The 15,610-nt window shown below is 32.1% G+C and overlaps 1 protein-coding gene across 1 annotated transcript in view; it reads left to right on the top strand.

Moving 5' to 3' along the window:
- Positions 1–15,610, top strand: part of LOC143197444 (tyrosine-protein kinase Dnt) — a 73,867-nt gene that overhangs the window by 46,215 nt on the left and 12,042 nt on the right. The window contains exons 3-6 of the mRNA XM_076405936.1: positions 6,257–6,369; positions 6,495–6,622; positions 12,894–13,059; positions 14,399–14,624. Of these exons, the coding sequence (XP_076262051.1) occupies positions 6,257–6,369; positions 6,495–6,622; positions 12,894–13,059; positions 14,399–14,624 (633 nt within the window). The remainder of the gene's footprint in view (positions 1–6,256; positions 6,370–6,494; positions 6,623–12,893; positions 13,060–14,398; positions 14,625–15,610) is intronic.

Here is a 15,610-nt window from a genome sequence, read left to right as displayed (position 1 = left end):
TTCTTTATCACACCTGTAAGTTTCAATAAACTGCGATTATGTAAATAGAAATAACAACAAACATTTTTGCAAAAAAAAACTCAACAGGCCCTGCGTAAGCGTAGTAACGTGAATAAAGCAACCCTACAATAACTGCTTTTAATTCTGAATATAGACAATTTAATTTAATGGTTAGAGTTACAAATTAAGACTATGATTGTTTGCCCAAGCTGATCGATAAATTGACATAAAATATCGAAAAATATTTTGGCCGAAATATTTTTAAATAATGTTGTACAATATTCCGCATAGGCGTATTCGCGTTTCGCCTTTTATCCCGCTAATATTTCACTGCCAATTAATGTATAAAATATCCTATAAAGATCATAAAAACACACTAATTAATTCGCCCGAATAACCATATTATTTCCAAAAAGCGGCGCACTAAAAGTTTTTTTAACCTGTAGCAAATTGAAACTCCATGAAATCTTTTGACCTTTGACGTTACATTTCCATTTTGAAATTTCAATTCCGCTGTAAACGTATTGATTTTCAAAATGATTTTGTGTAAAAGGAGCATATTGTTGCCCATATTTGAAAACCTTTTCCTTTTTTTTAAACGTTCATTTGTGTTCATACAGTTTTATTTCGTTTCGTAATTTATATAACAATGATAATGCATTCTAATGCATTTTAGGAAAAAATATTGAATAGTACGCGTAAAATATCATAACCACAATAATATTATTTTAATAAATCATTGTTTTTGCTTCAGTTTTTCTGCTTTTTATATTTTCCATTTCAATTATTAAAAAATAAAATACAGAGCTATAGCTACAAAATACTAAATAGAAACGAATTTGCATTATACTTTATTCGAAGTTTCTTGCATCGTAATAAGTAATTAAGAAAATGAGAAAGCAAGTTTTGATCTATTTGGATGCAAAAATAAATTCACTGTTTTATTAAACCAAACGTCTATTGTTCTCTAATGTACATTCACTGACATTACAAGTCATAGAGATACATATTTTAAAATTTTTTTATTATTATGTTATTATGTTAATATGTTACTTTTAGTTATAAAGTTGTTTTTGTTATATATTATGTTATAATATAACTGTTGATTTAGTGAAGTTAATTGACAGATTTCTTGACATTTAATGCCAATAAATCCACAAATATCAAGAAACCACTTCTTAATTTTAACAAATAATTTGACATTCAAGTAAAACATGCATTTTGGTTATTATATTTTTTCAATTTTGCGATTATTTTAACGAAAATAACAGCAAAAGTATATTATAATTTAATTTTTATATAATTATAACTTATAAAATAGCAATAAATTGCAAATTTTCACCACTATATCATACGGAAAATGTGTCGATTTTTTTATCTTTTGGATTAAGATAAAACTCTTAAACTATATGTCTTTTGACGTGAAAGAAGCGAAATTCCTTTAATTAAATTGCTTTAATTTGTATAGTTTTTGTGATATGTGACATAAGTTGAAATCAGCTCATTTTTTAAGAATATATTTTATATTATATAACTTAAAAAATAAAACCTGTACAAACATTGTTATACCGTCATTCAATTCAGCGTAAAATTCCTTATAAACTCTGCAATTTTCATTAAAATCTGATGACTTGGACGGAATCGGCAGCAAAAAAAAATTAAAAATGGACAAAAATCGCAATTTCTCACGACTTTTTTCGTCGATTTTTTTTACCTCTTGGATTAAGATAAAACTCTCAAAATATATGTATTTTGGTGTGAAAGAAACGAACATCCACGTTAAATTGCTTTAGATTGCATAGTTTTTGAGATATGTGACATAAGTTGAAATCCGCTCACTTTTTAAAAATACGTTTTTTATTATGTAACTTCAATAATAAAAGTTGCACAAAAATTGCTATACAATCATTCAATTCAGCGTAAAATTCTCTATAATCCCTGTAATTTTCATTAGCCTACGATTATTTGAACGGAAATGGCGGCAAGAATATTCAAAAGGACACGGAAAAAGTGCCAAAAACTTTCACCTCTCCGATAAAAGTAGAACTCTCAAAATATATGTATTTTGGTGTGAAAGAAATGAAAATCTATATTATATTGCTTTAAATTGTTAAGTTATTGAGTTATGTCATATAAACCGAAATCCGCTCATTTTTTAAAATAGTTTTTTTATTATATAACTTAAAATTAAACCTGTACAAATATTATTTTACCACTATTCGATTCAGCGTAAAATTATTTATAATTCCTGTAATTTTCATTAACCTGCAGTTATTTGAACGGAAATGGCAGTAAGAGAATTGCAAATGGCAAAAAAATCCCAAATTTTCTCGATTATACGTATGAACTATTTTTAACGCTCGGATAAAGATAAAATTCTGAAAATATATGTATATTGGGGTGAAATAATCGAAAATCCATATTAAATTACTTTAGAGTCTATAGTATGTAAGATATGCCACATAAACAGAAATAAACTCATTTTTTGAATGTAACTTAAGAAGTAAAGGATGCGTAATAACTATTATACTACCATTTGATTCAGAGTAAAATTCTTTATAATTTCCATTAATTTTAGATCATTTAAACGAATATGACAGCAAAAAAATCTTGAAAATAGCTATTGGTAAAGTTAACTGGCAATTTTTTTAATATTCAATCTCATTTTAGCTCTAATAAAATAAATATCCACAAGTAACAAGAAAAAAACTCATTTATTTCAATATAAACGAAAACAAAAATTAAGCTTTACCATTAAGAATGAAGTAAAATAAATTTTGTGCCACTGTAATGTCGTAACTTCTGTCTAGTATTAATTCTAATCAGTGCCAAAGGTTAATTAAACCAAATAAGCAAATGGGATTTAATTTTTAACTTCACGCAGATCGTGTTTACTCATTAACTATTCTTGTAATTGAAGAATTCCATGTAATTAGAGATCCAACAACTCCCCCAATCTTAGAAAATTACCGAAGGAAATACACGGCAATGGAAATTAATTAAATAATTATTATTTCATGAAATATTAAGGGCCAAATGAAATTTCGCCCTATAATACCTACTCTATAGTCAGTTCAAAGTTTTTTTAGTAATGCGTAATGGATATTTGTGAGGTCCAAACATTACAATGTTGCCGCATCAACTCTGAGTTTTATTTCAGTTGGCTCTGAGATACAAAAAAATTCTATTCTAAATAAAATAATTGAACAAAAATGTTATCAAATATAATTCAGCCACAATAATTTATAGGAAGAGTTAAAATCTCTGGTTGTCAGATGTACGCTAAATTATTCAAAATATTAGTTATAATTATTACAGGTTATAAACCGGCAAACATTATTTTAGCCCTTTGATTATTTTAATAATTTCGCTGCGTAATATATCATATTACTTTGTTTGAAAATGCCGAAAACAATAGATATTCAGGGTCACAAATTGATTGCGGCTTTAATAGGTTATTTCGAAAAGCAACGAGATAATGAAGGCCCACTTTTGCTGGTAAATTCCCTTAGACAGGTAATTATTGATGATATTAAATAATATAAGTCCCTACAATTTTATTGAAAATGTTTTTAGCGGGTTGCTGCCGGGCTAAATATTACTGTGAGTACTGTGAATAACATCGCTTACAAAATGAAGAATTATACGTTAGACTCACCCAAGAAAACCCGTCTACATACAAAGTGGGTGACGAATCTTGACCATCTTATATTGGCTCTATTCGAGACCAAATATACGAACTGTATAAGAACAGTGAGTACACACACTATTACATCTATATAAACATAATTTAATAAAATTATTTTTGACAAAATTGTCGGTCTAAAAAGTATACATAAAAGAATTAGGGACATGCATGACTTTTTGAGGGAGGTTGATAAGACATCCTTTTATACATACATAATGTTTAATTGGTGTATATATATAACCCTTGGAGAGGTTTAATAGAATTTCCAGACATTACCTTAAAAAGAATTACATTTTTAAAGGCATAAAATAAGACCAAGGAAGATAAACTATTTGAATTTGTGTATCTCGATGAAACTTGGATATTTCATAATGGTTCATTTTGACACTCTTGGCAAGACGGTAACCAAAAAGTGTAAAGACAACAAAAATTGATAGGAAAAGGTAAAAGTTACAATAGCATCCGATTAGGTTTTGTTGATCATTATATTTATTAATAATTAATTGCAGAAATATTGCTGGTCGAGAAGGATATTCCATCAAATACTCGGATATGTGGAAGGAAGCATTGTCAACCATAAGAGCTTGGGTTTAAATGGACTCGATTAAACATACAGAGGAAGTAATTGATAAATGGTGGAATTGTGAACATGTTTCAGACAGATTAGAAATTAACAGTTTAGTGATTGAATTGGACAATGAGTGGGAAAGTGAAAGTGACTGAAGGAAACTTTCAGGATATGTAATAATGCTATGCAACGCTAGAAATTCCTGAGACAGAGTGATGAAAGAAAAAGAAAAGAAAAAAACTAAAGATATGCACATAATTAATTGAATATAAGTGTAGAAAATGGTATTGTAGGGCGTGAAAGATTTGTGTGCACAGATATGATTGTAATTGTTCAAAATTAAAGATGGACATTAGGTTACAACGTATGAGCAGAAAATGAATACTAACTGTTTTGTAGATATGGTAAATGCATTAAAATTCAGTGATTAATTTTATGAAGAATGGTGTACACAGATAGTACCAGAAGAAATAAAATATACAATGATACCAAGATGACTTGACAAGTAAACACACCATTGAAGGAAACAAGAACTAAATGTAAAAAGTAAATATGCTCTCCAATGAAAGTAAAATACGTTTCTCAGATATACAATTTTTAATTAGGTCGATTAGGCCACCAGGGGGATACCACTACATAAAAAAGCTGTGTTTAATCGTATTATAGCTGTGTCTTAATTATAGTTTTAAGTCTTCGATAACATATTTATTAGAAATTTACTATAATATTAAAATAAATTAATACTTCATAATATTTTTGTTCAATTATTTTATTTAGATTAGAATTTTTTTCTATGTCACAGCCAAACTAAACTCTAACTCAGAGTTAATTCGGCAACATTGCAATATTTCGACGTCACAAATATCCATGATGCATTACTAAAAAAAACTTGGAATAGACTATATATGCGTTTCCTATTGAGTACAGACATATTAAAGGAATTATCATCGTATATATTCGGGTAAACTCGCTATTTCACTGTATATGATTAAGATTAACCTTTATATATGCCTGTCAAATGTTCCTTATCGCTAGCTTTTTAAAACTAATTCTCCACACAAAAGTTTTTTGTGCCATTCCGACATATTGAGCTTGATCGATTGATTGTGTGATTTATAGCATCGAAACTTGAGTATCTATCCATTGTGAAATTGTTTTTCCATTTCCTGGATAGGTAAATAGTAACACTTACCGCATTATTTTTTATAAAGTGATATAGTATTAAATGAATCCGTTCCCAAATATATCGCAGTTAATAAACCGTTGAAATTAGGGATGTGGGTATCGAAAAAATATCGATATCAATATCAACGATATATAACTATATCTATACTATTTTCTATACTATTTTTAAAAGGTTTGAAAATATATTTTTAATATAGCGGGGGTACCTGAACATCATTACCGTTTTTCTAACAGATGTCGCTAGGTTTTAGTACGTAATGTTTTGATTTGACACATATGTCATTTTATTCTATTGACATCAAGCTTCAAACGTGCATTTGCGGCACGCATTACTTTCCTTATTTAATCTGTTTGGTGGGGCCAGAGTGGCGTGATGTATTAGGAACCGTTGAACCTGGCGAAATACTTAATAGTGATCGCTACCGACAACAAATGGTCAATTTGAACCATCGATTGATCGAAAAACGTCCAGAATGGGCTCGAACAAGGTAAAATGATTTTACAGTATGATAAAGTAAGCTTTGAAAGTACTTGGATGGGACATATTATCGCACCCGCCATACTCTCCAAACCTTGCCCCGTCCGAATATCAACTTTTCGCGTCAATGAGACACGTGTTTGCAGACAAGCACAGCAAGATATATAAAATCAAATGGCCAATACTTTGAATAAATAAATGTTTGCATTTTCTCGTAAATTATATAGTTTTCCTCCGAAAAAATAACCAGTAATGACTTTCCGGTACACCTGTTATCTAAATTAATATTAATTTCGATTCCCTAGTCGAAATTTATTAACAGTTATTGATATTTTAGTTGCCCTATATATTGGATGTAAAGTATGGACCCGGATATAAAGGGGTTTTACTTCCCCCGCAGATGAATGTTTCATCAAATGGTGTTATACCGACATCTGTGCAGACATTCAGGTTTGTATATCTAATTCGGAATTGTTAAAATTGATACCGAAATTCAAATCGACACTAACACAATAACCCACACAACATCAGAAGGATAAATTGAAACTTAACAATAGGAAACTTTACTTTTTCAGGATCACTATGGTATGTACCGGATTAAAAACTGCCGAAATAACAGTTTTTATTAGTCTTTTTGTGAGTACGAGAGAAAAGGCTAACGCTACAGTTGTTAAGTTTAAACGGAATAAAGTTTGTTTAAAAGGTAAGAAATATAGTGATAGTTTTTCATCTTGTATCATTATCTAAATCTTAAAGTATAAATATTACCCGGAAGAAGAATAAATCAAAAAAATTGTGGGCGTTTATATGCGAAAAAATATTAAACACAAACTTTGGCGATGAATCATCAAAACAAAATTACATAAAGATATATTATTATTACGTTGTTTAATGTAAATATGTGATTATTTCGTGAAAAATAGCACACAGAGGAAAATAAGGGGAATGTTAATTATTTTTAAGTTTGCTATAATTCAGCTGATGCTTGTTAACCAAAGGACTGGAGTAAATGCCATTAAAAAAACGATATTACGTTGATGTATTGTACGTTTTAATCTACGGGACCTAGTTTAAAATTTACAACGTCGTTTCGAAGACAAAAACTAGAGAGTTTCGTTGCCGTAAGACCTCGTTTTGCATTTTATAGTTTCGGTATTTCGATACGTATATTTCATTACGGAGGAACTGAGATTTTGTTTGAACTGTTCCTCTCTTCGCCGACATCAACTTGGCTTTATTTAAATTTCCACTCCGAGTGACATTTATCACAGGTTCCTCGACCAAAATAAGTTCGATATTAGTTTATTTTGTTTAAACATTATGCGAAAATATATTCATATTATTAGGTACTTGTACTACTTTATTCTATTTTTTTCTGGTTTTTATTAATAAAAAATGGTACAACATATATTAACAATCTTTCCATTTTTTTTTGTACTTCAAATATTTCGACACAGTGTACCAAACAAGTCATGCTACATCGATCTGAACAAGTGGTAATCAACAGGCGGTATGTCTGGTGAGTGTGGGGGTTCGGCAGAACGTTTCATTTGAGCTGTAATAATGTATCCTTCACAACTTTTCATCTTGTTATGATGCTAGGGGATGGCATTGTATCTGTTACTCGCTATTGACCTTGATAGGCATCTACAATAACAGTTTAATTGGGTTTTACCAGCTCATAGGACAGTAAATATTGCGGGTTAACGGGGTGAAAGACCATTTGGTCATGTCTTTTGACCATTAAAATCACAACCTTTTATCTCCTTTCATGATTCGACGCCTTGAACAACCCTTCAATTTTGTTTTTGGAGGAGTAGTTCATAACGAGACAATTTCCTTGTTGCTGTGCTAAACCTATGGCTTTGAGACGGTTTCAGCAACCTTCTTTTACTCAAAAAAGACCTTTTATCGCTTTTCCATCGCATTTTATATAGCCGATGCCTCTTGACACTCCGGAACTAATACTTAGTTGTTTTTATTGGTGAAGCATGTTCATATGCTTCAGCTGCACTTTCCTTCAAATTAGAACAAAAAAGCCGGGCTTGACATGATTAAAACACAATTAAATTATGAGAAATAAAACAGATTTTTAGAGGTAAAAATTGACACCTTATATTCAGCACATTAATAACTAAGATAGCGACAGTTTAACGACTGGAAAATACCATTAATCGATTATCAGGTTACTAATGCACCTGTGGGATGCTCCATTCCATCGCGATAAATTTAAAAACATAAATGTGCGAAATTGGAATCGTCTAAATCCAACAACACTAAATATAAACCGAATATACGTCAATAAAGCGGACACTGTTGGGGTTGTGTTGAACATTCCTAATTTGCAAACTATTTAAGGGGATTGAAGGTTGAAGGACACTTATTTTCGTGAAATTTATCCCAACGCCAGACGGTGTAATTGAAATCAAAATTGAAAAGGGTCCTTAGAATCTCAATATTATGAGAGGAAAAGGCTTATAAACATATTTGAGGGGTATGCCAGTGCGTACATTAAACTACGGCAACAAAATCACTTCCCTCGGTAGGGGCGAATTTTAAAAATCATTTCTTATCGATTGTCGTTTAATACGAGAGTGGATTTATATGCGATAACATTTTTTCCAACAGATGTCTTACCGTATCAAACATTTTAAATATATGTTTATAGATTCTTGCATGTTTTCTTAATATTTTTTCATTTAAAAAAGGCATTTTTAGCGAAAAATTGCTACAATATATATTAATCAACATATTTTCCATAACTTTTTTATTAATTTGATATATATATATATATATATATATATATATATATATATATATATATATATATATATATATATATATGGCATTGTATCTGTTACTCGCTATTGACGTTGGTTGACATCTACAATAACAGTTTAATTGGGTTTTAAGAGCGCATAGGATAGTGAATCTTGCGAGTTGACGGGGTGAAAGACCATTTGCTCATGTCTTTTGACCATTAAAATCACAACTTTTCATCTCCCTTCATGATTCGATGCAAACAACCCTTCAATTTTGTTTTTGGAGGAGTAGTTCATAACGAAACTAATTTGATTGTTGCTGTGCAAAACCTATGGCGGTTTCAGCAACCTCCTCTGACGCAAAAAAGGCCCAAAAGGAGGGTTTATCGGGACTGGATCTACAGTTTAACGTGGGCTCCCAACCACGATCCTCGGCATCAAGCCTACAGACTTAGAAATCATCCCAGAAGATATCCGGTCTTACCCAGCCTGGTTACTAGAGTGGGATCATTTTCCTTGTCGAATTTTGCACTCTTGTCTCCCGATATTCCGATATTCTGTTGAAAGAACAGTATTGGGAACATCTCTTTGGCATTTCGGAACCTCTTGTCAGCCTGTGAGCTATTTGGTGAGTGCGCTTGGTAAGGCAGATCTTCCCATTCGAAGAGTAAGAGTGTTTCTTTCTCAACTCCTGCAAATCCTGACTTGGAAACCATGAATATTCCACTTCAATGTTGATATAGACGACTCTCCTGGGCTAACCCATGATATTTTTGCATTTAGGATTGTCCTAGTAAGTCGTCAGTCACAATACGCCACAGAAAACTCAAAAAAAAGAAATCTTTATCTGTTAGACGCTATATGATGTATATGTAGAAAAAATATAGCTAAATGCGACTCAAAAGAGAGTTAGAATTAGACTCCAGAAGTATTAGTTTTTTTTGATCACCAAAAGAAATATTGTTGGAAAATTGATAACATAATAAAGACGATGCAAGATCGATCAAATTGTTCTAAAGGGGTACCACAATCTAAGTCTAAATCATTAAATTAAAATACGTATTGTTTCAATATCCACTCATATCTTCAAGAGTTAGTTGCCTCTAACTGGCTCTGGACTATTGAACTTCAATAATTTTTCGTTCACTTGTTAAACGAATAAAAACTTATTCAATAAGCCGGTAATACCCATAAATTGGTAAATATCGAGTTATTCGAAAAACTACAGATATTAAAGGACGAATTTCCAACTGATTTAATCTGATAATTGCTCTGACTAGTTTTTTTTAATTAATAAACGCCAACGTATTTAAAAATGACGTAGGGAAAATATATCAGAGAAAGCGATTTGCTTGTTTATACACTAGAGGGACTCCACGCACGTTAAAATTCGATTCAATTATGCTGAAGTATATATTATATTTGTACTAATCGATGATCGTTTTTTGTTTGTGATTGATTTTCGTTTAAATCTTGTTTTTTTTTAGTTGTTGTAAAATACACATGGCGTGTCATTGAAACTAAATGGTCGTATTACAAATAGCAGTAATATAAATAGAATCGATATTAGTAAATTGTTTCCGGTTTTTTCGAATGTGTTCGAATGTACGGTTTTGGACCTGAGCTACCAAGAGCTATTTATAAGATAAATTGGGGGGTAGGTCTGAACAGAAATGTGTAGTATTTACTATAACAAAAGCAAAGTCACTCTACCAGGTCTACCGGAAAGTCATTACTATTTTTTTTTCGAAAAAATAATTTCCAAGAAAATGGGAAAGTTTATTTATTCAATTTCAGTTTATTCATTCTCAATTTTTCAAGATATTTATGGATTCATTTCCAAAGAAACTGTTTGTTCTTTGAGCAAAACCATTCATCGAGCAAGCGCGTGTCCCATTGATGCGAAAAGTTGATAGTCGGATAGGGCAAGGTCTGGAAAGTACGGCGGGTGCGATAATATGTCCCACCCAAGTGCTTTCAACGCTTCCTTGATCGATTTTGCTTTATGAGAGAGCCCGTTATCATGCTGTAAAATCACTTTATCGTGTCTTCGTGTCCATTCTAGACGTTTTTCGATCAATACATGGCTCAAATTGATCATTTTGTTGTCGGTAGCTATCACTACTCACTGTTTCATCAGGTTTCAACAGTTCGTAATACACCACACCACTCTAGTTCCACCAAATATGGAGCACTGTCTTGTGAGTAAAACGATTTGGCCTTATAGTCGATCGGATGATTTTGCCTGGTGATAACCATGATTTTTTTTGGGCTAATAACACTTGCAGAGTCGCATCTTCAAACTTTTTCGGTCTATCAACACGTTTTTTGTCTTATATATTTAAAGTTAAAGAAATCATCGTAAGTTTCTACGAACAAATGACTTTCAGTAACTTTTGATTAAATAATAAAAATAATGCGTGTCGCAAATGTACGTTTTCAAGCACAAAACTTGACATTTTCAACGAATTATAAATCTATGCGGTTGTTACTTTCGCGAAATATAACATATATAGCTTTGAAGCTTGATGTCAGTATAATAAAATGACGAATGTGTCATTTTATCAACCAAAACATTGCATATTTCAGTCTTGCCACATATGTTAGAAAAACCGTTAATGACTTTTCGATGTACCTGGTAATATGAATCTTTGAGTGCATTTGTCATGATTTTTCCACGTTTACCGAACATATAACCTCCACAAACGTAACAAAAATACTTTGAATCGACTTTGCAACGTTGTCTCTACATTTTCACACATTCCGAAGCACAATCAACAAGTTCCAAATGATGTTTAATGCAAGATCGTCTGTGACAGTGCTGCTACTAGAAAACTAGAACCAATATTGATATAAGGGCTGAAGATCTGAGTTCAGGGCATCAGGTAACGTTAAGAATCATTCTCATCTAGTGAATTTCAAAAGTCGACCGGAATTTCTAAAGTTGTGATATTAATTACTAGCGACCCGCCCCGGCTTCGCACGGGTGCAATGCTGATACTAAATTAAGTACACTACAGAAAAAATATGAACGTTGTATATAAAAACATAGCGGCCCGCTCCGACTTTGCACGGGCATAAAATATATATGCCTATGTCACTCAATGAAAACATGATTAAAATCGATCCAGTATTTTTGGTTCATTCATTACTGCCCTTGGCCTGCACGCATTAAATTTGGAGTAAAACAATTCCTCTTCCCCTATACTTACTATGAAGATTTCCTGCTATCTTTGGAATATCTAAATTCATACAATTTTTATTACATTACACATTTTTAAACGCAAATTTTAAATTTGTAATATCTCCGAAAATATTTGTTTAATTTACATGCTGTAAGGAACCATATTGATCTACATTAATTGCACACTGTATTTAAGGTACTTAATTCGATAAGGATTAATGCCGTATTGCTTAAAATAGCTTCGTAAATAAGCCATTTTCTCACGTAAAAAGTAAACAATAAAAATGGTTAATGTGGGTTATCCCTAAAAGATAAACATATACCATCGCGGACTTTTTTGTAGACCTTTTTATGGTGTACAATACTGTAGTACATTAATTTGATCTAACTCGTAGGGTTAGGCAGCGTTTTTGCTAATTGCTAAATAAGCCTAAAAAAATAGGTTAATTTACGACATCACGTTAGAAACCTCTAAAATTAGCAATGTTGCCTTAGTATATTATGCATGTATTATACATATAAACCTTCCTCTTGAATCACTCTATCTATTGAAAAAATCCGTTGCGTAGTTTTAAAGATTTAAGCGCACATAGGGATATAGGGACAGAAAAGGCGACTTTGTTTTATACTATGTAGTGATGAAATAGAACACTGGGTGTCGTTTGATAACAAAGAAAAATGAATTTCTTGATGAAAAATGTATATCTTGACGTTAAAACTAAAATAATGAAAAAGTTGAAATGACAAGCACTCGTAGAAGTTACGTGTGCGGTACACGTAGTCCAAACAGCTTTAATAAAATTAAAACCAGTAAGCAACGCTATAAACAAGCCCCAGAAGCGGCCGTAAATTTTAATAATCCAACCTTCATTAAACAACGGTTAAGGGATACGTTTTTGTATGTTATATTGTCCACCTAAAAAGAAGTAAATATCTGAGAAGCGGATATTAAAACTGTATATTGGCTGAAGATAACAAAGCCACCGAGAACGTTCATTTTCATTTACACGGACGCAATTTGTTTCTAGGTATTGGGAATTCTCAGAACGACTCCATTCGTTTAAACCCAAGTTATTTCGGAAGTTCGTCAGACTTCGCTATCGCTTGTGTTTTAACCCTAATTACCTTAGCCTTATTCGTGGTTATAACTTCGGCTTATTACATCAAAAGGAAAAAGCAAGAACAAGAGCACACGTAAGACTTCTCTTTCACTCTTTTTTTTCTTCTTATTTTAATAACAGGTCACTTGAAAAGTCCCCGGCCTACCATAGTAAAACACTTTTTTTTTTGGCAAAATTAGTTTTTTTTATTAAACATAATTTCCTTCAAGGGTGATACAGTGATTATAGCAACCCTCCAACTCTTCGATACCATTTTTGTGGTACGATTTGTCCCTTGGTTCAAATTTCTTCCCAGCGGGCATTCTTTTGAGATCTGAGAACAGAAAATCCTCACTGGGGGATAGATCTGGAAAATACGGTGGATGAGGAAGCAATACGAAGCCCAATTCATGGATTTTAACCGTCGTATTCACTGACTTGTGACACGGTGGATTGTCTTGGTGAAGCAGCACTTTCATTTTCTTCAAATGCGGTGATTTTTCAGTGTTTTCGTCCTTCAAACGGTCCAATAAGGCTATGTAATAGTCGCTGTTGATGGTCCTTCCTTTTTCAAGGTAGTCAATGAAAATTATTCCATGAGCATCCCAAAATACAGACGCCATAACCTTGCCAGCGGATTGTTACGTTTTCCCACGCTTTGGAGCGGGTTCATCGCGTGCAGTCCACTCGAATAACTGTCGAATGGACTTCGGAGTGAAATTATGGGGAGATGTTTCATCCGTTGTCGCATATTGATGCAAAAACTCGTGTTTATTACGCTTAATCATCTTCAAACACTCCTCCGAATCATCAACTCGTCGTTGTTTTTGGTCAAAAGTGAGCTCCCGCGGCACCCACTTTGTACCGAGCTTTCTCATACCCAAATATTCGTGAATGATATGATATACACGTTCAGTTGATATCTTTAAAATGTCTGCTATTTCATTCAATTTCAATCAAAATCAGTTTATGGATTTTTTTTTATTTTCATCGGTAACAATCTCACTTCACAGTTCACCGCCTTCGGTGGTCCATTTCAGCACGTCTAAACTTAGCATACAAATCTTTGATAGTTGATTTGGGGCAGTGTCCGGAAACTCGGCATCACGCCAAGTTTTTGCTTCAACTGTATTTTTTCCCTTCAAAAAGCAATATTTTATCAACACGCGAAATTCCTTTTTATCCATTTTTTTTCACAGTAACAAAAGTTCATTCAAAATGCTATAATTCACAAACTAATGATCTGACAGCTGTTAAATTTATACACGCATCTTTTAAGGGTTATGGCTAACTAAAAAACATGTGGATTTAATTCTAGTAGCGCGATTTATGTGTCAGGCCGGGGACTTTTCAAGTGACCTGTTAAATTATGTTGGTTCTTGAGATATTTTTTCTAATGGGGGAAGTTAGATGACGAATTTATCAATTTTCAGATACATGACGGCGCTCTATGACAGCAATCCCCACATGTTTTTGAGACAGGGGTTCGGAAGACCCCCTAGTACAGAAAGTGGCAGCTATGCAACAATAGACGATTTACAGAAGAATCCCCCATCTCCCGTACCTTACGCAACCAGCGATTGTTGCAGATATTCCGAAAATAACAGCAATTATAGAGTTTCTTATTACGCATCATCGCAAGTCATGCTCATATCGCAGGTGAGTTTTTATAAGAACAAAACTATAATAAATCCAATAAAACAGTCTCGACGTCTAAATATATGAAGTCAAAAGTTTATTTTGATTTTGATATTTAACAACATTCTAATGAAAGTAATAAAATAAAATAAAAATATCATAAAACATAACTTATTTTAACATTACAATACAGCTAATGCATAAATCATCGAAAGATTAAACCACAATTATTATCGGATTTCTTATATGGCATCTAAATTTGTGACGTCAAATCGTCGCGATGTTGCCATATCAACTCTGAGTTTTAGTCTATTTTGTCTTTAACCTGTAACCAAATTCAAATCTAAATAAAATAATGAAACAGAAATGTTATCAAATATAATTTATTTTAACATTAGAGTACATCTAAAAACTACAGTTAATTATACAGCCACAATAGTTTATAAGTTAGAATTCTAATCTCTTATTACTACTGTTTACAAACATTTTGTAAAGGTTTGAAAACCGAACGACTTTAACAGGCTGGTTCGGTTACAAGCTGTTTGATTCCGAAAGGAATTTACAAATTCCGACACTGAATACATTAAACATCTTAATGACTTTTATTGTCACTAATGTTTTGAAGGATTTTGCATACATTTGGCAACCAGAACATAATGAGAAGGTAAATGTTGTCTGATATTAAAACGAATTTATCCTGATGACGTGTGAGTCCACTGTTATTTTGGCTATACTATAGTATTTTTGTATAATCAGCTGGCCGCCGACACCGAGTGTTGTAAAAATAAAATCATTTACAACGGAGTGCGCGTATTCAAAACTTCGTCTATTATGCGAAACTTTCCCTATTCATATGTTTTAGTATTAATTCATGTCTGAATATACATTAAAAGCCTTCCTATCATAGTTACATGGTTATATTCCCAACCACAGTCGAAATATAGTACATTGTTAAAATGGAGTTTTCAGGTAAATGTAAATTTTAAAAGGAACTTTATTATATCATT

Source organism: Rhynchophorus ferrugineus, unplaced genomic scaffold (assembly GCF_030347505.1).
Source record: "Rhynchophorus ferrugineus isolate W39M unplaced genomic scaffold, kcgeb_rfMv2 rfM5, whole genome shotgun sequence".
NCBI lineage: Eukaryota > Metazoa > Arthropoda > Insecta > Coleoptera > Curculionidae > Rhynchophorus > Rhynchophorus ferrugineus.
Note: the sequence above shows the minus strand (reverse complement) of the source record. Positions and strands in the feature narration are given on the sequence as shown.